This window comes from Trichechus manatus, unplaced genomic scaffold, assembly GCF_000243295.1.
Source record: "Trichechus manatus latirostris isolate Lorelei unplaced genomic scaffold, TriManLat1.0 scaffold00096, whole genome shotgun sequence".
In the NCBI taxonomy this organism is placed as follows: domain Eukaryota; kingdom Metazoa; phylum Chordata; class Mammalia; order Sirenia; family Trichechidae; genus Trichechus; species Trichechus manatus.
Genome location: NW_004444032.1, coordinates 9,150,207 through 9,177,422, shown reverse-complemented (window position 1 = coordinate 9,177,422; position 27,216 = coordinate 9,150,207). Strand labels below are relative to the sequence as shown.

The window sequence follows — 27,216 nt, the reverse complement described above, 5'->3', positions numbered from 1 at the left end:
AGAAACTTTTTTATTTTGGTATTTCCGAACATACCCATTTAAAATCAGTGAGCTAAAAAAGCACTTGCTGAATGTTCTCTTATGTTAAGTCAAGTTGTTACAAAGAATGAGCATATACTCCCATTATTTTTGCTAGGCAATGCAAGTACTTTGCTCTTTTCTGTGAATTTTCAAAGCCATGTAACAGTAACAGTAGGGAAAAACATTTTGTCTTTATCTTTCAAAATCTTATACTGAGAGGTAATTACTTAGGCAGCTATTTATACTATCCCACAGATACATGTACATCTAACTCTATCTGTTGTGTTTTCAAATGGCCAGTAACAGGTCGTCATTTATCTTGTTTATAGAACAGATTAGATATTCTATTATAAAATAGAATAATCCACTGACATCGAGTTGATTCTGATTCATAGCGACCCTACAGGACAGAGAAGAACTGCCCCATAGGGTTTCCAAGGCTGTGAATCTTTACAGAAGCAGACTGCTACATCTTTCTCCCAGGGAGTGGCTGATGGGTTTGAACCGCTGACCTTTTGGTTAGCAGCCGAGCGCTTTAACTACTGCATCACCAGGGCTCCTTAAAATAGAATATCACTTATTAATATATGCCCAAAATAAGAATGTTAATATTTAGCTTGAGCAAAACATAATCAGGACTGGGAAAATAGTGTGAGAATATTATTTTTTTCTGTTAACTCCAACAAAAAAGATAAAAGCAGTTTGGGACTATCCATGTCATTGCCATCTTTCAGTTAGGCAAGAATGGCTATAGTAATTTTTACAATGTCTCAATAATGGTTCTACTTATAAGTACTTACTGGTTAATTTTTAATTTTAAATAATTACAAAAATTCTTAACAGGGTTCTGTAATGAATTTGAAAATTGTTACCATTTCCTCATACCAAGCAATTTTTCTTTCTCCTTGATTCTGTAATTCTTTAGATATGTAATTATCTCAAAACTGAAGAGTCACAGTAATTTATGTTTTAAATTATCAATTCATAATTTTTTTTCCTAAAGGCTGAATGAACAACTTTTCCATGCTATCAATGGTATGTTTGGGGTCTGAGGATGCATACTATAGGGTTATTATAAAAGACTTAGCTACGGACAGACTACTCTTGTCTGAAATTGACAGTCTATTTACATGAACTCATTTAACAGCAAACATTCTTTCTTCTTAACAACTGCAGAGGTTGCCAGTAGCTGATGAAAATTCTCTACTCCATGCAAACATGTACATGCTAAAGGGAAAATTAAGACTGGAATGAAAAGAAGCCCCCTTTTAACATCCAGAATTGCTACTGTCCTCTGCATAGAGAAGACAATTAAGCTCAATGAATACCAGCACTGGAGAGCTTTGCAATATAAGAATTAAACCCCTACAGTTAGAGGTCATTGCTTATGCAGTTATTTTTTAGTCTTTATCTCATTTGCCTTCCCTATGGCATTTGATTTTTCCTGAAGCTTTCTGACTTGAATGATATCTCCCACTTTGGGTTTTTCTTATTTCTAAGGATCCTCTTCAGGCTCCACCAAGTGCTGTACTCTTTCTTCCACCTATTCTGTCAAATGTCAGTATTTCTCAGGGCTCTGACCTGGGCACTTGCCTCCCTCTATATGCTTTCCTGTGTGAAACACTCAAATTTTTCTAAAAACACCCTTGTGGTGATGATCTCCAAAAATCAGTACTTTAGCCCAGGTTTTTCTTCTGAGCTCCAGATCCGCTGTGCTGAATATCTTCATCTCATCATGCCACGGACACTTCTTCTACATAATCCCATCCTAACACTTACGCTGTATTTACTCAGAAATTGTGGTTTATTTAACTAGCTCTCCATAAGACTTTTCATTCGTTTACTCAGTATTTGTATATGGAAATAATCAAACGGTTGTTCAATGGATTCTACCCATGTTATTATCTCAATTTCAAACACCAATCAAATTTACACCTTTCCAAAGTTTGAAGGAAAAAGTTATGTAGTTGAATACTTCTAAGTCCAGATGCATATATTCTTTAAGAAAATATTTCTATTTTCAATAATGCCAATCCTGTAAAGTTGTAGTTTTCTTATTTTAAAAGTTATTTTACATGTTAGTTCATTTATCCTCAACGACATTCTTGATGTTGGAGCCATAGAATTTTAGCTCCTGCTTTTGTTTGGTTGGATGAAACTGAAGGACAGAGAGATAAGTAACTTCCCAAGGCCACCTAGTATGCCAGTTGTAAGGTCACCCAGGTTTCCCAACTTTCATTCAATGTTCTTTCACTATACTATGCTGTTGTTTCAAAGACTTGTATAAGTTTGTATAAAAGACTATGTATAAGAACACCTAAAATGTTTTTATATATTAAGGAGTCAGATTTACAAACATGGAAAATATTATGAGATCATGAAAAGTGAAATGGATTTTCACTCCGTGCACATGTATAGTGTCCACCGCCTTTTAATATGAAAGCCCTAAAGCCAATTATTGTTATTCTCAGATTTACTATATCATACTCATGGTGTTATTACCTTGAAACAAAACCATCAATGAAGAGTCTAATATATACAAATTACATTAACTTTTTAATCCAAGAGTGATGTACATCTAAGTCCAAAACAAAAATACTCTGACCTTAACCTTTTTTTGTTAATGACAACGTCATTACTCCAGTTAATCAGGCTTGAAACTGCCACGTAAAAATGTTCAGCAAGACCCTGCTCAGACAGCAATGCTCATAAATGTTTAGCTGAATCTACTCTCTCCTGAACCCCGATTCAAATCAGAAAGTTATAGCAATTTTATCTCTCAAGCCACTGCTCATGTTTATCCATTTCTTTCCATTCACTCAGCCACCTGGTTCTAGGCCTCATCACATCTCTCAAGACTACTGTAACAGTTTCCTATAAAGCCTCCTAACTTCCAGTTTCTCCTTTATTCAATCCAAAAGGTAGCCTGTTACCAAAATAATCTTTCTAAAATATTTATCTAATGACATCATTTCTTTGCTCAAAAACTCTAATGCCTGCCACTATTTGAAAATGCCTAATTAAGAATAACCTAGCATAATGTACATGTCAATGTTCAGTATCAAAATGAATTTGAGGGCCCTTGCAAACTTCTTTCCCAGTCTATATTTCCTACAAAAATCTGTTTCAGCTCTTATTCCCCACTTTCAAACTCTGCTCTTTCAGCACGATGCTTGACACTTGGTAGACACACAATAAATATTTATTCAGAGAATGAACAGTCACCCAATGTTGGCCATTTTTACCATTCCTTCAAAGACTCATCTCTATAAACCCTTTCTTAGTCTTGCCAGTGGAGTATGATTCTTTCATTGCACGATACAGCACTTTAATTGTACCTCTTTGAAAGTACTTAATCAACAGCAGAATGTTACCAATGTACTATTTTTATACTGAGGACTAGATCAGTTTTTTTTAAAATCTATTTCTTGCAGCACCCAGCAGACTGCCTTGCGTATGAAGGCCAATCAACTAATATGCATCAAACATAAATTAAAAAAAAAAAAAAAAAATCAGCTTTATTCTAATCTCACTGCTGGTTTTAGCACTCTATACAGTTTTCAAGTATGAGCAGAACTTAATATACATCCTCAATTTGATTATAGTAAATAATTTGTGTTGAGAAAACCAGATATATTTTATTGGGCCATTGTTGACATACATTTTAAAAATCCCACTGATTTTCAATAAAGTTAACTCTAGGACCAGAGCAGCTATACCTGGACTATAATGATGGTTTACTAAGAGCAAATAAGGATACATAAGTAGAATCTCTACACTCTTCCTTTCATCAAAAGGGCTTACTTGTTCATCTACATGCCCTTTTGAGGGTACTGAGTCCAGATGACCATTTCCAGAGCAAAAATAGGTAATGTCATGTAGAATAGTAGTGAAAGGAAAAAAACTGAGCAGTTTTTATAGCAAGTGTTCCTAGACTTAATTTAATGAAGAATAAAATCTATCTGCCCATGGCAACACAGCAGATGGAAAAAAACCCTTAAAATGTTTCTATTAGGATGGTTAAACCTTTCCCACACTTCCTGATAGTAATTCTTACACAAAGTACAAATTCCAAATTTGTACTACTTAAGGTCATGTAGTTTTACTGTAGTAGCTGGCTCTTTAGTTAAGCAAAACATCACTGAGTTACAAATATAAGTATAAAAAAGAAGTAGGTAATAGAAGGATGAAAACAAAGAATCTTACCTGTGTTCTGCTGCTGGAACAGAATAACCTGGAACAGGATCTTTTGTTCCATAGTATTTTTTAATTAAAGCAATTCCTGCTACTGTATCTGTTCCTTTGAAGTTAACCAAATGAGCAGAGGCTCCTATGCCAGCAGTCTGGAAAATAAACCATAAACAAAAATCCAAAAAAGAAAAACTCATAATTGAGGTATATATAGCACAGCTCCCAAAGGAATTATTTTCTTTTGCCATTCTTAGATATTTAACTATTATCAGAGATAATGGTTCCTTAGGGCAAAGATTCAGTTTTTTTCATAAATATTTAAGGATTCAAACGTTACCTCTTCAAAGAGACTTGAAAGTATCCACCCCAATTCCAATCACCCTCTGTTCCTTTACCTTGCCTGGTGCTTCTCTGTAGCATTATCTAACATCTGATATATTTATTGTGTGTGTGTCTGTATCTCTACCAACTATATAAAGGACAGAGACTATTTTGTTGAAGGCTACATCCCATGTACCTTTAACAGAGACTGACGCATAATAGTTGTTTTATAGAAATATATATAAATTGTTAACTGAATCTTTGAAATTTCACAGATGTGGTTGACTTAGAACCAAGACATATCCCAACAACTTCCCCAAAAGTTTATAGTGGTAATCAAACCCCAAGTCCACGTTTTATTATATGAAGTTCATTTTACAATTTTTTACCTCTTGGGAAGAGACTCCTCTGTAGCCAAAATCATGTAACTTGTATTCCAGGCCATCTAAGCTACCAGAAGTTTCTAACAAATACTTGGCCAATATTTTCTTCTGCTCCCTTGAATTTGTGGCCACTGTGATTGGGTACCAAGACTGAACAAGAATAGTCTGCAGTAACAAAATTAACCACAAATATTAATACACAAAATATTGGGTTCTAAGAAAAATCTTAGCTTTCTCTGCAGGTATGTCCTGGACTTTCATACTACTAGAAATACCAATTAGACTTTCCAACTGCATAGAAGGATGCCCACCACAAGCATTTCATATATAGTGCCTAGCTCAGCTCTCCAATCAGCAACACAGAAGATAAGCACACCAGGTCCTTAATAGTAGAGAACATCAAATTGTTACCCAGTTTCGATCCAAAGCAGCAAATAATATTTTGAAAAACTACCTGTGATAAAGGATCAATTTTTTAAAAATTTCCAATCTGCCACAGACCGATAGTTTTACAAATGCACTCACACTTGGTTGTTAAAGCAATGTCAAATTACCATAAAAGTTTCTAAATGTTTACCCTCAATTTCTGTACTTGACTCAGTGTGAACCTGTAACAAATAAGTTTGTAAAATAACACTGTCCGTCGACTACATCTTGTGTAGTAGTAGTCTCAAGATATTATTCATTTACTCCTCTAGGGAGTCTATTTTTTCTTTATATCTAATATGATGACTGGATTGACAACTGGCTGCAACAATGGACTCAAACATAGCAACATCTGTGAGGATGGCGCAGGACCCGGCAGTGTCATTTTGTTGTATGTAAGGTTGCCAAGAGTCAGAATTGACTTGATGTCACCTAAAAACAACAATATGACTACTGGTAGGTTCTATACTTGAGACACTTTAGCTTAACAGTAGAGAATTCTGTCCACTGAGTTATGCTTTAATTTATTCCCTTAGCTTTTCATTAAAGGTAATTATAAGAAAACCATAAGAAACATTTTTGGATTTGCTATAAAACTGCAAGGTCACTTTTTATGCTGTTACACACTGTCTATTACATAAGTTCCTAAACGAGGAAATGAAGCATTGCTTGTTGTTGTTAGGTGCCGTATAGTGTGTTCTGACTCATAGCAACCCTACGTACAAAAGAATGAAACACTGCCTGGTCTTGCGCGATCCTCAATCACTGTTATGCTTTAGCCCATCTTTGCAGCCACTGTGTCAATTCAACTCCTTGAGGGCCTTCCCCTTTTTTGCCGACTTTCTACTATAACAAGCATGATGTCCTTCTCCAGGGACTGGTCCCGCCTGATAACATGTCCAAAGTATGTGACGAAGAAGTCTTGCCATCCTTGCTTCTAGTGAGCATTCTGGCTGTACTTCTTCCAAGACAGACTTGTTCATTCTTCTGGCAGTTCACGGTATATTCAATATTCTTCACCAACACCATAATTCAAAGGCATCAATTCTTCTTCCGTCTTCCTTATTCACTGTCCAACTTTCACATGTATATAAGGTGACTGAAAAACACCACGGCTTGGTTCAGGCACCCTTAGCCCTTAAAGAGATATCTTTGCTCGTTAACACTTTAAAGAGATCTTTCGCAGCAGATCTGCCTAACGCAGTGCATCATTTGGACTGCTGCTTCCATGGCTGTTGACTGTGGATCCAAGTAAAATGAAATCCTTTACAACTTCAGTATTTTCTCCATTTATCATGGCATTGTTTATTGGTCTAGTTGTGAGGATTTTTGTTTTCTTTTTTATGTTGAGGTATAATCCATACTGAACGCTGTGGTCTTCATCAGTAAGTGCTTCAAGTCCTCTTCACTTTCAGCAAGAAAGGTTGTGTCATCTGCATACTGCAGATTGTTACTGAGTCTTCCTCCAATTCTGATGCCTCATTCTCTTTCATATAGTCCAGCTTCTTAGATTATTTGCTCAGCATACAGACTGAATATATATGGTGAATGGATACAAGCCTGATGACACCCTTCTTAACTTTAAACCAAGCAGCATCCCCTTGTTCTGTTCGAACGATTACCTCTTGGTCTAAGTACAGGTTCCTCATGAACACAATGAAGTGTTCTGGAATTCCCATTCTTTGCAATGTTATCCATAATTTGTTATGATCCACACAGCTGAATGCCTTTGCATAGTCCATAAAACACAGGTAAACATCTTTCTTGTATTCTCTGCTTTCAGCCATGATCCATCTGACATCAGCAATGATATCCCTCATTCCACATCCTCTTCTGAATGTGGCTCGAATTTCTTGCAGTTCCCTGTTGATGTACTGATACAATTGCTCTGGAATGACCTTCAGCAAAACTTTACTTGTGTGTGATATTAGTGATATTGTTCAATAATTTCTGTATTTTGTTGGATCACCTTTCTTTGTAATGGGCACAAATATGGATCTCTTCCAGTCAGTTGGCCAGGTAGCTGTCTTCGAAATTTCTTGGCATAGATGAGTGAGCACTTCCAGGACTGCATCCGTTGTTGAAACATCTCAATTTGTATTCCATCAATTCCTGGAGCCTTGTTTTTTGCCAATGACTTCAGTGCAGCTTGGACTTCTTCCTTCAGTACCATTGGTTCTTGATCATATGCTACCTCGAGAAATAGCCGAGCATCAACCAATTCTTTTTGGTACAGTGACTCTGCGTATTCCCTCCATCTTCTTTTGATGCTTTCAGCATTGTTTAATATTTTCCCTGTAGAATCCTTCAATATTGCAACTTGAGGCTTGAATTCTTTTCTTCAGCTCTTTCAGCTTGAGAAATGCCGAGCATGTTCTTCCATTTTGGTTTTCTAGCTCCATGTCTTCGCACCTTTCATTATAATACTTTACTTTGTCTTCTGTTCAGCTCTTTGACTTCATCATTTCTTCCTTTCGCTTTTGCTACTCAACGTTCAAGAGCAAGTTTCAGGAGTCTTTTCTGATATCCATTTTGGTCTTTTCTTTCCTTCCCGTCTTTTTAATGACCTCCTGCTTTCTTCATGTACGATGTCTTTGATGTCATCCCACAACTTGTCTGGTCTTTGGTCATTAGTGTTCAATGTGTCAAATCTATTCTTAAGATGGTCTCTAAATTCAGGTGGATATACTCAAGGTTGTACTTTGGCTCTTGTGGACTTGTTCTATTTTTCTTTGGCTTCAACTTGAACTTGCATATGAGCAGTTGATGGTCTGTTCCACAGTCGGCCCCTGGCCTTGTTCTGACTGATGATATGAGGTTTTCCATCGTCTCTTTCCACAGATTTAGTCAATTTGATTCCTGTATATTCCATCTAAAAACCCTGGTGGCATAGTGGTTAAGAGCTACGGCTGCTAACCAAAAGGTCGGCAGTTCAAATCCACCAGTGCTCCTTGGAAACCCTATGGGGCAGTTCTACCCTGTCCTATAGGGTCGCTATGAGTGGGAATCAACTTGATGGCAATGGGTTTGGTTTATATTTTTGGTTTATATTCTATCTGGCAAGGTCCACATGTACAGTCACTGTTTACGTTGTTGTAAAAAGGTATTTGCAATGAAGAAGTTCTTGCTCTTCCAAAATTCTATCATGCGATCTCCAATGTCATGTCTATCACCAAGGCCATTATTTTCCAACTACAGAGCCTTCTTGTTTCCAGCTTTTGCATTTCAATCACCAGTAATTATCAATGCATCTTGACTGCATGTTTGATCAATTTCAGACTGCACAAGTTGGTAAACATCTTCAATTTCTTCATTTTTGGCCTTAGTGGTTGGTGCACAGCATTGCTGGATTCCTATTTTCTGGTAAGTGTATCTTGGTTTTCCCTTTGTTCCTCGGCTGCCAGAAAACTCCAAAGAAAGTCTGATGCTTAACCACAACAACCATATTATTATGGTTTTAGAATTCACTTTCTTCTCCATTCTAGTATCATAATTTTCTGTTTTTATTTTATAAACCAGAATATCTGTTATTAGAAGCGGCATCAAATCTGTTTTTGAAAAGAACTGCTAGATGACAACAGTGTCTGAGCTGAACCAAAAAGATATTTAATTACTTAATTAAATTTACAGAACAAGTTTTTACTGAATACCACCTAAGTAATCAATTAAAAAAGGAAAAACAAGTAAGATTATTTAAGGACTTCCCATTTTGGTCACCTAAAAAAACATTAAAACTGCAGCATTAGACTCCTATGATTGATTAAATATGGCTTCGAATTCTCTGGGAAATGGGAATCTGGGTTGCCCTTATGACCTGTTTTTTTTTGGGTTTAAGAACATAAATTTATTGTCTCACAGTTCTACTACAGAGTATTAGCTGTGTCAATTCCTTCTGAGAGCTCTGGGAGAGGAATTGCTCCATGCTTCTCTCCTAGTTTCTACTTATAATCCTTGGTGTTCCTTTGCTGCTTGTAGATGCATCTTCACATTGCGTCTTCCCCCTTGTGTGATACTGTTTCTCTGTCTGTTCTCAACTTTTAATAAAACACCACTCGAAAGAGATTAGGATTCATCCCACTCTGGTATAACCTCCTTCCTTATCACTTGCTCTTGACCAACAATGTGGCAGAAGGAACACCGTATGTGAAAGCCTCAGTTTCAAGAGGCCTTGCAGCTTCTCCTCTTGTCTTCTTAGAACCCTCAGCCTACCATGCTGTGAAGAAGCCTAAGTTAATTGGGAGAAGCCTGGTGGCCCCAGACATGGGAATAAAGCCATTTCAGACTGTTCAGCCTCAGCTGAATGCAGCTGCCTAAGTTCAATTAAGACCGGCAGAGGACTATCCAGTCAACCACAAAATCATGGGAAATAATAGTTGTTCTAGGCCACTAGGTTTTTGGGGTAGTTATACAACAGAAAGTTGATGCAACTTCTGACTTAAATTCCAATCACCTCTAATTTCTGACGACTCTACACCTGCAATCATTCTTTTCCATCCCACTGTCAATGCCCCATGATTGTTGTTGTCAGGTGCTGCTGAGTTGCTTCAGTAAATCACTGCCCAGTCCTGTGCCATCCTCACAATCATTGCTATGTTTGAGCCCATTGTTGTAGCCACTGGGTCAATTCATCTCATTGAGGGTCTTCCTCTTTTTTGCTGATCCTCTCTACTTTACTAAGCATGACATCGTTCTCTAGGGACTGGTCCCTCAAGATAACACGTCCAAAGTAAGTGAGACAAAGTCTTGCCATCCTCACTTCTAAAGAGCATTCTGGCTGTACTTCTTCCAACACAGATTTGTTCATTTTCCTGGCAGTCCATGTTAAATTCAATAAATACACTACCTCTAATCTTTACCTTCTCTGCCTTGTTATTCATACTACCATCAGTTATTTTTCTGAAACAAGTTTTAGTTAGGTTACATCATTCTTTAAAAGCCTTTATTGGCTATCTACTATCCATAGGGGGGAAAAGTCATTTCATATAGAATTTAAAGCCTTCCATAATCTTGACCTGTCTACCATCTAAAGGTTTATCTACATCTTTCATGCATACATTGCTGTCCCCATTGGCTTATCTGCCAGTCTAAGGGCACTGTGCCATTTCCTCAGCTCCTCTTCTCCTTTATAAAAAGTTTATTTATTTTCCATTTCATGACTCCTTAGATGGAATTAACTTTTTTTTGCTACCAACGTACACTGTTGTTGTTGTTAGGTGCTGTCAAGTTGGTTTCAACTCATAGCCACCCTACGTACAAGCGACCCTATGTACAATAGAATGAAACACTGCCCAGTCCTGCCCTATCATCACAATTGCTGTTACACTTGAGCACATTGTTGAAGCCACTGTGTCAATCCATCTTGCTGAGGGTCTTCCTTTTATTCACTGACCCTCTAGTCTATCAAGCATGATGTCCTTCTCCAGGGATTCATCCCTCCTAATAACATGTCCAAAGTATGTGAGACGAAGTCTCGCCATCCTCACTTCTAATGAGCATTCTGGCTTTACTTCTTCCAAGATAGATTTGTTCATTCTTCTGGCAGTCCATGGTATAGTCAATATTCTTCACCAACACCGTAATTCAAAGGCATCGATTCTTCTTTGGTATTCCTTATTCATTTCCAGCTCTCAAACGCGTACTAGGCGATTGAAAATACCACAGCTTGGGTCAGGGACATCTTGTCTTCAATGTGACATCTTTGTTTTTTAACACTTTAAACAGGTCTTTTGCAGCAGATCTGCCCAATGCAATACATTGTTTGATTTCTTGACTGCTGCTTCCATGGGTGTTGCCTGTGGATCCAAGTAAAGTGAAATCCTTGACAACTTCAATCTTTTCTCCATTTATCATGATGTTGCTTATTGGTCCGGTTGTGAGGATGGTTTCTTTACGTTGAGGTGTAATCCATACTGAAGGCTGTAGTCTTTGATCTTCATCAGTAAGCGTTTCAAGTCCTCTTCACTTTCAGCAAGCAAGACTGTATCATCTGCATAACGCAGGTTGTTAATGAGTCTTCCTCCAATCCTGATGTCTCATTCTTTTTCATATAGTCCAGCTTCTTGGATTATTTGCTCAGCATACAGATTGAATAAGTAGGATGAAAAGTTATAACCCCGATGCACAACTTCCCTGACTTTAAACCGCATGATATTCCCTTGTTCTGTTCAAATGACTATCTCTTGATATATGTACAGGTGCCTCGGGAGCACAATTAAATGTTCTGGAATTCCCATCTTTTGCAATGTTATCCATAATGTTATGATCCACACAGTCGAAAGCTTTTGTATAGTCAATAAAACACTTATTTATATTAGTAGTTAGTTAAGAATGAACTGCCCCCGACCCCGAATATTAGTCTTATCACTCTGAATTCTATGCCCAGTATTTTTTTTTTGTGCATAGCTGGTACTCCACCAAGATTCACTTGCTGAATTTAATTCAATCAACTTTCACATTTTAATTCAACTCAGATATTGCTGCATTATAAAGGTAGCAGATTAACCTTACCCCTCGAAACATACCAGGAAAGGAGAGAAATAACTATTAGACACAGTGATTCTTCATATCACCATTTCCTTTCCACAGTCCTACAAAATCAGCTTAAATTATACTTACTAAAATCACTCCCCTTTCATAAAGATTACTGTAGGTGTAAGTAAGGAAAAAAAAGGCAAGTTAGTTTGGATTAATCCAAGGTCTAATAAAGTGGCCCTGTTAGAAACTTTGCCAAAATGGCAATTTTCCCACACAAATTAAAATAAAAATTTCAGGCAAATGAACCTGCAAATTTCATTTAAGAAGTGTTTATTATAATGTTAGTGTGCATGATAAAGAATTTTAAAGAATGAGAAACTGTTGTATAGAAAGGGCATTGGACCTACTCTGTTAAAATAGTCAATTTATCTCTCAGGGCTCCATTTCCTCATCTGAGAAGGGCATTTGATTAATGTAATGGTTTTTAAAGTCATGCTTTCTTTTCAATAGCAGAAGGGTTTTGCTTTTTGGTGGGAGAGAGGGGTACGTTTAGCCCAATGTACTTGCTCCTCAGACTCTTTGGTGAGCCTGAGACACTTTTGCAAAACCCCTAGGGTTGCTGAAAACAAATTTTGAAATCTGATTAGACAACTAAGGTTTCTTCTAGCACTAATACTGAAACTGACAAAACAATTCAGTAACTGTAGTCGGTTTTAAAATTCAGTCTACTACTACCTGGTGCCCTGGTGGCACAGTGGTTAAGAGCTCGTCTGCTAACCAAAAGGTGAGCAGTTAAAATCAACCAGACTCCTTGGAAACCCTATGGGGCAGTTCTACTCTGTCCTGTAGGGTTGCTATGAGTTGGAACCAACCCGACAGTACCTAACAACAACAACTACCTGGTGAGTAACAATCAAAGAATAGTTACTAATAACTTTGAACATACAGTGGGAAACTGGAAGAAGTACTACTTAGTACTATTATTTAAAAGTTTTAAATTAAGGATTATCTGAAGAACATTTTCAAGTTTGTAAAAAACAAGTTTGCTGGGTTGGGTAACAGAATTCTAATACAAAGTGGTAAATCTGGGATTGCTGTTGTTGAGTGCCATCACACTGATTCTGACTCACAGAGACACCATGTGACAGAACAGATCACCAGGTCTTTGTCCTGTGGAGCCAGGGGGTGGGTTCAAACCACCAACCTTTCAATTAGCTGCCAAGCACTTAACCGTTGTGCCACCAAAGCTCCTTAAATTTGGGACTTAGGGACTGATAAGGGTAGGATGAACCTTCTCCACTCCCCCCCGAAAATCTCAAGAGGATACAAACTAACTATGAAGAAATCTGTTCTGGAGATATGGTTACACAATTAAAACACCAACAACATAGGATCCATAACAAGCTATAATGCGGGACAGTTATCAGATCTTAAATTTTTGTGTCTTATACAAAAACATCTGCCAACGACTGAAATTATTTAAAACACAATATAACAATAGAGACATTCCTGGGTGGTGCAAATGGTTAAGCACCCATCTGCTAACTGAAAGGTTGGTGGTTGGAGTCTACCCAGAGGCTCCTCAGAAGAAAGAGCTATGAAGCACCATTCTACTCTGATACACATGAGGTCTCCATGAGTTGAACTGACTTGACAGCAAGTGGTTTGTTTTTTTATATTAGTAGAATAAAACGTAGAATTGATTTAAGTTCTGTTTTGGGTTACAAGCAACAAAAAAAAACAAGGGTTTATGTAACATTCTTTGATAAAATCTAAGTCTCATATACTGGATTTTATGTTTAATAATTTTTTTATTAAAAACGATAGTATTTATATATTTGCTAACAAACTACCACTCAAAGATATCTAAATATAATATTTTTTATTTTACAGTTTCTTATTGAAATAGACCAAAAATAATAATGGTTATTAAACGGGCTCTCTGAAATATTTTTTAAAAGACTAGTAAAACAAAACAAGACAAAAAACCCTCTGCCGTTGAGTCAATTCTGACTCATAGCAACCCTGTAAGGACAGAGTAGAACTGCGTCACAGGGTTTCCAAGGCTGTAAATCCTTATGGAAGCAGATTGCCACATCTTTATCCCACAGATTGGCCAGTGGGTTTGAACTGCCGATATGCTGGTTAGCAGCCAAATGCTTTAACCACTATACCACCAGAGCTCCTAAAAGGCTAGAAGAGGATAAAGGAAAATGTACATGAAGCAAGGTATAATGGTAACCAGTTTTCTATTTCCATAAATATCTGCTTTTGGGAAGTTCAATTAGACACAAGGGATAGTACTTATTGACTAAATCCTCAATCAGAAAACTAAAAAAAGATTATCCACAGATCATGATTTTTAAAGTGAGATTTATCTGTTTGGGATCTTTTGGCAATTTAGATAAAAGGTTAGATTAGATGATGAGGTTAGGAACTCTTCTACTCTTGTGTTATATAATACCATGGCCTCAAAATCAATATTTACCAGTACAAATACTACAACAGCTTAAAAAAACTAGTACATCTCCTTTACTTTGAGTTAATACCTAGTCAGTAGACTATTTAAATCTTTATTTTAGTTAACTGCACATTTTTTCATAGGTGCTTATTAACCTATTATTAGTTAATGGCCCATCAAGAGTCTAGTAAGAAAATTTTTAACAACTTGTCAACTGAGCACAAGCATATTTCAAATATATCTTGGACTTCTTTTTCAAAAATTTTTCCATTCTTTATAATGAACCTCAAATGTATTATTTTACAATAGAAAACAAATTAGTTTAACCAACAAACTAATAACAGTCAGTTACAAGCATTAAGTAAACATGTCTCAGAGAGTAAGGTGGTATTTCTGTAGTTACTTTCCAGGGTATTTCCTCTTAAGAAATATGACTGCTTAGATACTGAGGCAAGGAAAAGAAAAAAGATTTGCAATAAACCCAGAGACCATAATGTACCCCTTTCCTTTTAGGCTTAGAAATTAAACAATATGAATGATTCCTGAATGTATTAGACGAGAGGCAGAAATATTATCAGATGATAGAATCCAGGGCCTAAACGGATTAGGTAAGGCTGAAGAAATTAGTTAAAAGTTAGAACAGAATTCCTATAGTCTAACTGAAACAGAATATCCATAAAATGTCTTCAGTTACTAAAAACTTGCCAGTGCTTTTCTTTCTAATTTTGTTCTAAGACAATTTACATTTAGGATTGCAACAAGTAAGATGGAAGCCAATTGGGCTTTAAAAGTAATAATTGTTGCTAATTTGATTTAGATCAAATCAAATTTAGATTTCATTAGAAGGAACCTTAAAGATTATTTTCAACTGTTATTTTATAGCTGAGGAAATTGAGGCCTGGAAAGGTTAAGTAAATTATTTAAGACATTACCTCACTGCTGTTAAGCCAATTATGACTCATAGTGACCCTATAGGACAGAGTAGAACTGCCTCATAAGGGCTTCCAAGGCTTTAAATCTTTACAGAAGCAGACTGCTACATCATTCTCCTGCACAGCAGCTGGTAGGTTCGAACCACTGACCTTCTGGTTAGCAGCTGACAGCTTAACCACTGTGCCACCAGAGCTCCATTTAGCTTTATTATTAGCAAATTCTAAACTAGACTCCCAGTTCAATGGTCTTTACATCTTCACTTATTGTTAAAGAAGAATAAGAAAAGAATTTCACCTCAATCCAATTTGTAAGCCAGTAACATTCTGGGTCTGTGTTTTCTACTGTGAAGAGAACATTTCCTCTGGGAATGACAGAGCCCTCAGGAACAGCTTTTATTTCTATCGGAAGATGCCCATCATATTTCTGGTGGGAGACAATACGGAATTTATTTATTCAACAGATTATACTCAATTACCTGTTTTAATAAGGTTCTTTGTATTTTATAGGTGCTAATTTTACTGTCAGAGAAACGTCATCAAAAGTGCAATTGTAGATGTTATTATTATATTGTTAGTAGTCTAGTCAAGAATATCCTTATCATCTTAAAATAAAATAAACTAAAATTATTAATAGCTTAAGCTCTGATATTAATTTTCAAACTTCATGCTGTCAAAGAACTTCTGTTAAGAACATACATCACTAGAAGAGGGACATAATTTCATACTGATCTAAAGAAAAAGTCCCCCCACTTCAGAAAAAAAAAAAAAAGATGAGTTTCTTCTAACACATTCCAAAAGTATTCCACGATAACTCTTTCTTTTAATAGGCCATTTTCATAAAACCCGTTGTGGTTGAGTCAATTCCAACTCATAGTGACCCTATAAGACAGAGTAGAACTGCCCCACAGGATTTTTGTAAAAGAAAGGCTGAATTTAAACTGATAAAGAAGGGATTGCTACTAGAGAGCAAAACGAACAAAAAAACAAAGAGAAATCCCTGCTACTTTTTGTTTTGCCAACAACCTTAAATAGGGCTTCGTTTTATTCTGTTAGCAGACTTCAAACTATGAGATGGGTCAATCATAATTATACTTTCTAGAGCCCTGGCATACAACACCCAAGTCTTATTTAACTGACTTCTTATTAATGCAACGATTCCCTCCAAAATTAGGCTCAGGATGTATTTGCTACATGTTATGTTACCAGATACTTAATTATGTGCTCCTTCTTTTTTTTTTTTTAAAGTTAAAATACTATGGCTAGCTTTTGGCTAAAGAAGGTAAGTTGTTTCAGGAATCTTAATAGTTTATTTATGGGATGCAGAACAAGATTATTAAATAAAAGAAAAATCTGTTTAATGAGAGGCACTGGAGGCATCACGGTTTAACAAAGAATACTGTCTTTGAAGTCCTGGCTTGGACTGAAAACCGGCAGGGGGACCTGGGGCAAGTCACTTAACATCTCTGGGTCTCAGACACTATGTTTGTAAAATAGGGTTAGACTAGACTATCTCCAGAGACTCTATGAATCTCTAAAATTCTCTGAACATATAATAAAACGCTGGTGGCGAACTGGTTAAGAGCTATGGCTGCTAATCAAAAGGTTGGCAGTTCAAATCCACCAGGTGCTCCCTGGAAACCCTATAGAGCAGTTCTACTCTCTTCCATAGGGTCGCTATGAGTTGGGATCGACTCGATGGCAACGGCTTTTTTTTTAATCCTCACAACAAACCTCACAAAAAAGGGAGATGGTGCAAGTACAGGAAATTAGTCAACAGATTTTACTAACCTTACTTAAAACTTGGGAAAAGTGCAGCACAGAGTACTTAGCTGACTTCTTCAAAGGCCCATAATTAGCAAGTAGTAAAGCTCAATATTATAATATGGGCATGAAAGTCAAAGTATTTTAAATTATTTTGTGTTTGACAGTTTTTAAAAGGAAAAAGCTTTCATTTTTAAGATATAACTTGATACTTAACAGCATGTTTCTATGACAGTTTCCACGACATTCCGAATCTATGTTTATAATAAAGAAAACCACCAGCAGACATTCAACTCTTACAATTCAACTTCCATCTCTTTGGATGCCCAGAAGTTCAAGCATTAGATCCAAACATGCTACATATGAATATTACAGTACAACAAGGGATAAAAATGGATCTGTACCAAACCATTCTGCCTATCCAGTGAGGAAATTTCTCAGAATTACTGTGTAGTGACAGACTCACAGCACTTATTTTCTTAGATAATCTACAGTCAAGGAAAAAGACCTAAATTTCGAAATAGCCAAATAACCATGCTCTTTCATAGTTATAATGTATTATGTATCTTCAAAGAAATGATAAAATCATCCTTCCGAAAAATCCTAGTTATTTAAATTATAATTTGTTTGTAACAAACTACTTAGATTTGCTAATGATTTGTCACAGAAAACAAATTTATTAAATGTTACCCATAGCTTTTCACAACAATGTCTAAAATAGCCATTATATTCAGGTCACAAACAGAAAAGAGTTATAAGTATAGTCTAATCTTCTATTCAAATTTGTTTGTGAGAAATTTTGAACTAAAAGCAAAAACAAAAACAGATTAAAACATGAAACCATTTCTTACCTCAAGAATGTAGTTCCACCCCTTTTCATTGAAGACATCATCTTGGAAATGCTCTTTGTAGACCTCTTTGGCTTCCTGGATTTTCTCTTTGGTCACTACTTTACCTAAAATGATAAACATTTCTTGCTTACACTCTAAAGGCATTGTGTGCTGTAGACCTGTCATAGAATTAATGTCTCTAGCTATTTCACCCATTCTATGGATGAAAATATAAGAACTAAGAGGTTCAATGACATAACCACAGTCAACCGCAGAGCCAGAAAAGGAATCAGCACTTCTAAATTCCAATCACTCACTCTAAGCATAAATGTCAATTTCTTATTTTAAAAGCAGATATGTAGTAGAAAAAATTTTTTTATTAAATGCGTAATACTCTTAAAAATCAACAGTAAATTAACTCAATATTAGAAGATATCTGTTCTATCTCTATTATTTACATATTCTTCAAGTTTGAGAAAGCCTTTAACACAGATTAACTCAAAAGCTCAAATTCTTACATTTTTCCAGGTGAACTTTCTCATGTTATTCAGGTAATGCTCATACTACAGGTCAACTGATCTAATAGCAAGGTTTAGTTCAACAAACAAAACAAAAGGACATTGTACCTAGGCTTAAGTAGAGGATTAGGGCAAATTCTTTAACACTTCATCTATACAATAAGGATAAGTACGCGTACTTCATAGGTTTGCTGTGGGAATTAAATTACGCATTACATGTAAAACCCCTAGCATGATATTCGGCACAGGACAGAAAAGCACCCTTACGTAACACACGTTAGCTCCTCATTTCATGTGCCACTGATAATATTTGATAATCCATTGACAGAAACTATTGGATTCAGTCCTGTTTTTGAGACAGATGTCCACTAAACTAAAACAACCGCCACCCTTAACAGGCATTTAGAGGCCAAACGGTGACTGTGGTCCTTTCTAATACCAGAGAGGTACAATGATAGGCCTAAATGGGAAAAAACTGTACTCCTTTGTGATTAAAATAAAAGATGTCTTCAGGGTTGGCAAATGAGAATTTTCAAAACTTCCTTATCTGTAAAATGGGAATAACAATAGTGAAGTAACTACTCAAAGGGTGGTTGTGAGGACTAAATGAGTTAAGACAAAGGAGCATTTACATAGTGCTGCCCATATGTTAAAACCCGTAAAAACTTGATGCCTGATGCCATCAAGTCAATTCCAACTCATAGCGACCCTACAGGACAGAGTAGAACTGTTCCAAAGGGTTTCCAAGGAGCGGCTGGTGGATTTGAACTGCTGACCTCTGGATTAGCAGCTGAACGCTTAACAACTGCACTACCAGGGATCCTGGCAAATATGAGACAATCAATAGATGTTAGCTATAATTAATAATAAATAATATTTTACTAAGTTTTTAAAGCTGCAGAAGTGAATTACAGTGTGCCATTAATCTTTGTTAACTCTCTCTAGATAAGATAAACTAGATACTTCGTTCAAAACATCTTGGTTAGCCTTGCTGCACAGAAGTACTTTTGATTTCTAGCTAAGCTTTTTATAGTATAACATTTCTGAACTGCCTGGTCTTAAAATTGCAAGATTATAGAAAAGGGCTATTATTCGTATTTCAAAACTCAATCTGTATTTAATTCTGAGGTTATTTTTATATGAAAAGGTTAGAGATGAAATTTTCTAAGATGTATAAAAATGCTAGGGACTCTTCCCCCCTAGAAACACTATTACAAATAAACTAGAAAAACAAACAAACAAACAAAAAGCATAGAAATGAATCTGGAGTTTTTTTCTGCTTTAAAATGCATTTGAGACTAAGTTTACATCATATGTAGCTTTGAAACACAGGCTTTTAAGGTAAAACTAACTAGTATAAAAATATTCTAATATTTTTGTAATAACTGCTACCATAGTTCAAAATGAGTTCCCAAGTCAATAACAAATCCTTTACCTTCCATTAATGAATAAAGTCTATTAGCTAACCAGATTAGCCTCAGAAAATTACTGACTTTTCTAAACTTATTCCAAAACTTATCAATCTCAGAAAATCTGGTATTTCTGATATTTAGAATACCAAACACATATCCTGAATTATAATATTTAATGCAATCAAGTTAACAGGCTAAACTTTTTTTTCCCAAAGAACTCCTAAAGTAGTTATAATTAAGTAAATTATCATTTTATTCATTAAATATAAAAATTAGACTACTCAAAGTTACTTCAAATAACAGAATATAATAATATAGGAGAAAAATTATGAAGAGTTACATAAAAGGAGTGTTTTAAAATGTACTAGGAAAAGTAATACCTTTTAAGTACTTATTAAGAATGTACTGCAACCCATAAAATACCGTTTCTTCGTACTTCACCTTCCTTACTTTGGCATTTTCTGTCTTCTTCTCACGGCATTCGAAGTAGGAATAAACCTTGCTTGTGTTGGGTGGGTACTGTTTATAGTGAGTAACCTATATAATGAGAAATACTTTAGTTAGAAAACACCAGAGGAGTAGAATATAAATCACAACAGAAAAGGCTTGAAATTATTTCAAAACTAGAGAAACGGTACTTCTTACTTGCTATTGATCATTTTAGTTTCCTGGCTATACAGAATAAAAAATAAGTATCTTAACTTATCAACATAATTTTAATAGTTCAGTATCTTAAAAGCAAAACCACAAGAGTATTAAGTTTTATAAACAAACATGCTGAGCTTTGGGAAGTACAAAGCCTTTAAACTGGACACATGAAATAAAATAGAAGGAGAGGTATTTCATTAGGTTGCAGGGAACAGGCCCTTGTTCAGTAGAGGAGAGAAGGCTAGAGAAGGATGGACTGAAGTCAGCAGAATTTGGTACTCATTACTATCTAAACGTGGTATATTCAGTAAGTCAGTAGCGAATGAGTTCTCATGACTCTATTTCTTCATTGTATAATGAGGTACTCAGTGTGACCCACCCACTTCTAGCCTTCACAGTAACACTATAAAAACCTGGATGAGAGTAACAGTAGCAGCAAAATAGTGTTTTGTTCTTTAAAAAAAATTACTTCCTAAGTGGAATAAATGTTGACAAAATCTAAGGCATCAAAATATCAGGTAAACTCAGGGAAGTAACCATGAAACAATTTACTATTACCACCGGCCCACACCCTAAGGAGCCTCTGGTGGTACAAACGGTTAAGTGCTTGGCTGCTAACCAAAAGACTAGCAGTTCAAACCTACCCATAGGTTCTGCGGGAGAAAGACCTGATGATCTGCTTTCATAAAGATAAAACCTGTTGCAGTCGAGTTAACTGACTCATAGCGACACTATAAAACAGAGTAGAACTGCTGATAAAGTTTACAAGGCTGTAATCTTTATGGAAGTAGACTGCCACATCTTTCTCCTGCAGAGCAGCGGCTGGTGGGTTTGAACAGCCAAGAAAACCCTACCAGGTAGTTCTACTCCATCACATGGGGTTGCTATGAGTCAAAATCGACTAAAATGGCACCTAACAACAACAATCCACATCCAAGAAGTTTACAGAAGAATAAAATAACATGTGTAGATCTATTTATATTGGCATACACACATTGTTTTAATGGGAAAAAAAGTAAGCAGAGCTTCTTAATAAATATTATTCTAAGAGCACAGCCAATAGATGATTTACTAACAATTCTAGTTTTGCTAGGTTTATTTTCCTCTCTGCTAACTGGCCACTCTGAACTCCTTGGAATCTTCACCAGAAAATGGGATGATATAGCAGAAATTCAAATCAATACAGTGTTAAAAGTAGTTCATTCTTTCACAAATACATACTCTGTACCTACTATGTATCAAGCACTGTTTCAGATGCTGAAGGTGTGGAAGTTAAATACACCAACATGGTTCCTATTCTCACAGGGCTAATGACAGGTGAAAGGGGAAGACAATAACAGTAATTAAACAAACAAAATAATTTCAGATTCAAATGGGTGCTAAAAAGAATGATGTGCTAGAGGAGGTTCAGGAGACTTCTCTGAGCCGGTGACATGTGAGCAAGACCCAAACAAGGAGACAGTCAAATAAAAAGCACTTGAAACCAAAAAAACCCAAACTTATTGTCGTAGTGTCAATTTTGACTTATGGCAGCCCTATGTGTTACAGAGTGGAACTGCTCCATAGGGTTTTCTTGGCTGTAATCTTTACGGAAGCAGATTGCCAGGCCTTTCTTCCATACAGCCACTGGGTGAGTCTGAACCGCCAACCTTTAGGTTAGTAGTCAAGCGCAAATCACTTGCGCCACTCAGGGAGCCTCCAACAGAACCCTAAACTGAGGAAATAGTAAGTACAAAAGGCCTGAGGCAGGAAATGCCTTGGCATAAGGGACAGAATGAAGGCCAGCTTGGTTAGTGCTTAGAGAACTGGGGAGGTACATGGTGAGATCAGAGAAGATGGGCAGGGCCAAGATCATGCAAGACTTAGAGGCAATCATAAGGAGTTTGGATATTATATTAAGTGTAATGGGAAGCATTTCATAATTTTAACCTGGGGTAAATATGATCTGATACACATTTTAAAAGGACCAGCCTGGATGTAGGGTGAAGAATACATAATTGGATGACCAGAGTGGAAGCAGAAACACCAGTTAAGAGGCTACTGCAGAAGACTAGGTTAGGAGATGAGAGAACTGGACAGATGCCCAATATCTCTGGAGATAAAGGAGAGCTAGGCTGATAGAATGGAAGTGAGGGATACGGGAAGTGAAGGAATTAAGGATGCCCCCTAGATATTTTGGCTTGAGGAGCTGGTGAATAATGGTGCCATTTATTGAGGCTGGGAAGGTTGGGGAAGGAATGGGTAGAAAAATTAAGAGCTCAGTTTTAAGTATGTTAAGTAATACTAACAAAAAGTTTCACAGTGTTCAAAATTGAAGTGATCATGTTAATAAGCTTCAACACTGCTTTGACTTCTATCACTGGAAAATATGTGATAGAATTTAAAATTTAAAATTATTCACATGATGTAGAGAAAGCAGCAAATTTCTAGTAAACTATCCTCAGCAAACCTTATCCCTAAAAAGGGTTTCCTAAACTGGCATTAACCTCCTGCAGCTAACAGAGCACTGCCAAACGTAAATACACGTGTGGTAAAGGGCATATGCACAGGGGAAATCGCAACTCTTTTAACAGAACTTAATCAGTTATGTGATTTACTTCATGAAACGTAAGCTTCCAAAAATTATTATATAGTAGCTAATAACAACTAGTCTTATTTTAATGCCTAAAACAAAAAGGTCTAGCCCCACACGTGTAAAAAAGGCATCTTTTCCCATTATGATGTGTTGGGCCAAACAAATGTGTTAAAAAATTTTATTTCCAAAGCCAAAAAACCTTGTCTCAAGTATATAGCTTAAAAAAAAAGTTGTTTTTTTCTGGGGGGGAGAAATATTTAAGTTACACTGAATCTTTCTGTGAGAACAAAGGCTAATTATCTCCTGAGCTTCTCTAGATTTCCCATAAGGTTGACTTGATGTCTTTCCAAGAGCTTTCCTCCCACAATGGGATCACGTGACCAAAGGCAACAACTACTACTACTACTACTACTACTACTACTACCACCACCACCTGACTTTTCCAGTTTTAATTATTTTATTTTTAAGTGCTGATAAATAATTACAAATCAACATTTTAGCAATAAGATGTATATGTAAGAGCACAAGGGGTAACATACTTAAGGTCACAGAGCAAGTTATATTACCTATATAATATCTAAGGACAAGCAGAAGAGGATCCATTCAACCTACGTTGGCTAAGACTTTCTGCCTCTTCAAAGCTAATGCGCTAGAAACAGCAAATCATAACTGATTCTTCTTTTCAATATTATTTAAAGATCTCTCAAGCCCTGGATATCCTTCTGTTGCTCCAGAAAATAATTCATTGCTATTTGGCTTTACGAAGTCATAATCACTATATAAACACTGCTTAACGATTTCTGTATCGTATCATTTTCGGGAGGGGAAGAAATTACAAAGCCAGCTATAATTACTATATTGCTTCTTCCCTTAAACCTCCTGACAACTTGTACTTGTTTTGTTTGCCACACCTTCAAAGGAGAGATTTCATCAACTCACAAAGAGGATACCAGCTTCTGGTATTTTTGTTTTGCAAGATATCATACAATTATTACTGACCTAAATTAATCTTCCTATTAAGTATATTCATGATTCAATATATGTGATTTTATTTCTGTTGCTCAAGTTTTTCTTATAATTTATAATATAAAATTTACTGGGAAATTGAAATATGTGCAAAATGTCACAGGTATCTTTAAGAATGCATAAGTCTGTTGCACAAAACACTGGGAAACTAAAGTCCCAGGCAGGACTAACTTGCCCATATGATGATTCTCATCTATTTCTAAATCTTTTCTTCAAAAAATCTCAAACACCTAAATTTTTTTATTTTGCCACTAATAAGTAAGTAAAATGTTTTTTTTTTAAAAGCTGTCTTGGGTGCCTAATTACAATATATAAATTATACATCTCTTTGTAACTTCTCTAAAATCAACCTTCTCCCATATTGAAATGTAAGATACTACCCCATCCTTGTCTTCTTTTATAATACCTAACAGATCTCTAATATTTATTAAATGAATGGATGAAAATGTGCTGAGTTCTAGATAACCAGCTTACGAATGATTTTTTGAGAAGCAACTTACACTGGACAGTACATTTAATAACTAATGTGTGATGTGGTTTAAACTGTAAATTTCTGAGGGATTCCTTTTGTACACTAGATACCACTTTTTCCGACTACATTACAATTAGAATAAAATTCAAATAAATCTGTTCTGACAGTATTTTCTATTAATCTGCTATAGGTAAAATGTTCAGAAATGTTAAAACTATTCTCTGCTGTACTTTGTTACGAACAGTATCAAAATAGAGGCAAGGGAAAAAAAGGAACAGAAAAACATTTTTTAATGACCCACAGTTATTTGGGAACTGATTAATGGCTACCCCAAAGATAAAATGAAAAAATGAACTTGTCCCCTTTATGAAAGAGTTCCAAATAATACTTCAGCACTGCAGTGGCTAACACTAGCCCAAATATACCTTTCCTTAGCTGGCTTAACAAAAAAACAAAAACAAACCTGTTGCCATCGAGTTGATTCCAACTCATAGTGACCCTATAGGACAGAGCAGAACTGCCCCACAGGGTTTCCAAGGAGCAGCTGGTGAATTCCAACAGCTGGCTTAGCACATTGTAAATACAACCCAATAGATAATTTTGCCTGAAACTACTGTATTTTTTGCAAATAACATGTGCATTATGCATTTTTTTTAGACCAACCATGCAATCCCCCCATTAGCTATGCCATTTTTGTTTTTACATGGTGTTGACTTCAATTGACACTAAGAAGACATGATTAAACAATGAAATAAGCAGACCTAAACATAACCTAACAGTTACACTTAAGACAATCTGATAAGGTTTTTGCATCCAACTGTTGCGCTAACGTGCTATAATTATCAACTTAAATTAACAGAAACAAACATGCAGTTTTAACTGTTTATTTTCCAATTACCAGGGGCTACCAAACTCAATCCATGACTTGTTAACCATGGCTTATACCTTTATTATAAAATTATGATCAAAAGTAATATTTTTAGACTATTTTCATAGGCATAAGCAGTAGATTAAAGAAAATGAACAGAACAAAAGAAAATGAAGGGAACAATATGATTTACCCGTAACATGGGACGATGGGTAAACGAGGTCAAAATTCACTTCTGGAAATGTCATGAGACGTGTGCAGTATACGCATGAGCACGCTAAGCCAGAACTGGTTTACTTAATTTAGTCATTTCCACGCATTATATGTGCGGGTGCATTATTTGGGGAAAAAATACGGTATTTTGAAAACATAAATGATTAACACTTAAAAGTAAGTGTTCTTTTTATTTGTAACAAGAATCTAGGATGAAAATCAAGCAACAACCACATTTACCTGTGTGAAATTAGAGTATCTTATGATGTACAATAAAGTATGAGGTTATAGAAGTGAATATATAGTTCCAAATTGTCTTGAATCCTCTTGAGGGGATACACGGAAAAATAAAACTCCTACATGTTGTCATGTGCTTGCCCATCACCCCACCCATTTCTAAAAAAAACTTCTGCAGTGCTTAAAACAAACAAACAAAAAAACCAAACCCACTGCCGTGGAGTTGATTCCGACTCATAGTGCTTAGACAATAATTATTCCTCATTCAGTTTTAGAAAGGAAAAAAAAAAATTAACATCCCCTTTCTTCCATCAACATAATTGGCCAATAGTTTACTAATAAGGACATATAACATTCTTATGCAATTTACAAACAGAAGTTTCATTACTTCTAACCTCTAGAGATTATCATTTATGTAATACAAAAGGCAAAAATGGAAAATAGTCTATAAAGACCACTAGAAATGTAAGGAAAAATGAAATTTAAGAATAAAATGTGACCATGGAATACACAATCTATTTTAATGAACTTCTGTAAGCTGCTGTTATCAAATGTATCAACCTGACTGAATTCCTTTTGAGGTGATTTGGGGGCACGCAGGAAGAAAAAACTTACTAAAACCCTATGGGGCAGTTCTACTCTGTTCTATAGGGTCCCTATGAGTTGTAATTGACTTGACAGCAACAGGTGTAAGATGGGAATCTTCTGAAAAGGTTTCATATTAGAAAAGGTAACAGCCTGACTTGAAAACAGACTGGAATAGACTTTATAAGTAGATGTAAACTCTTAATAGTGCAGTTAAGTATGTCTTGCTAAGAAATTAAGAACACTTTAAGATAATTCACTATTCTAACTAAAAGCATTCCAGAAAAATGACGTTAAAGCAATTTTACATTCCTTATGTATAATGGCTGGTGGAACTAAAAACTAAACGAACTTGCACTGTTTCGTTTTTAAAAGCTAGATCAATCTCCTCTGTTTACATTTCCCATTTTCAATTCAATCATTTCATGTCACCTCGTTAAAAATGTGAAAATTATTTTAAAGATTTAGCTTAAAAAATCTAAGCTATGAACGAAATCATTCTAAAATCAGTATTAAAGATACCCAAAACACTAAGACTGAACTAATTCAACATAAGAGGCAGTTTTAGGGCCAAGTAAACCATACTTGACAATATTATGATCTCCTTGCAGTCCCTTTGTAGTAGTGTAGAATGCTACTTTAAATTTCCATTTAAAAGACCACTTGTGAAACTTGGTTCTGCCTTAAATAATAACACATCTTAGTATCATAAACAGAATCTTAAGCTCATTGTAAAGAAATCGACAAAACACAACTTAATTGGGACTAATGGACCACAGCTACCAAGGCCTCCACCAGACTGAGTCCAGTACAGCTAGATGGAGCCCAGCTACCACCACTGACTGCTCTGACCAGGATCACA

General features: G+C 35.9%; 1 protein-coding gene across 3 annotated transcripts in view; it reads right to left on the bottom strand.

Annotated features, from left to right (window-relative positions):
- The window catches only part of NAMPT (nicotinamide phosphoribosyltransferase), a 59,176-nt gene that overhangs the window by 29,726 nt on the left and 2,234 nt on the right, over positions 1–27,216 (bottom strand). For 2 of the 3 annotated variants that reach the window (XM_004382605.3, XM_023737056.1), the window contains exons 2-6: positions 20,111–20,267; positions 17,822–17,925; positions 15,505–15,633; positions 4,923–5,081; positions 4,228–4,364 (exon numbers count right to left, since the gene is read on the bottom strand). In XM_004382605.3, coding sequence (XP_004382662.1) covers positions 4,228–4,364; positions 4,923–5,081; positions 15,505–15,633; positions 17,822–17,925; positions 20,111–20,267 — 686 coding nt within the window. The remainder of the gene's footprint in view (positions 1–4,227; positions 4,365–4,922; positions 5,082–15,504; positions 15,634–17,821; positions 17,926–20,110; positions 20,268–27,216) is intronic. The other variant, XM_023737057.1, reaches the window with a different exon arrangement.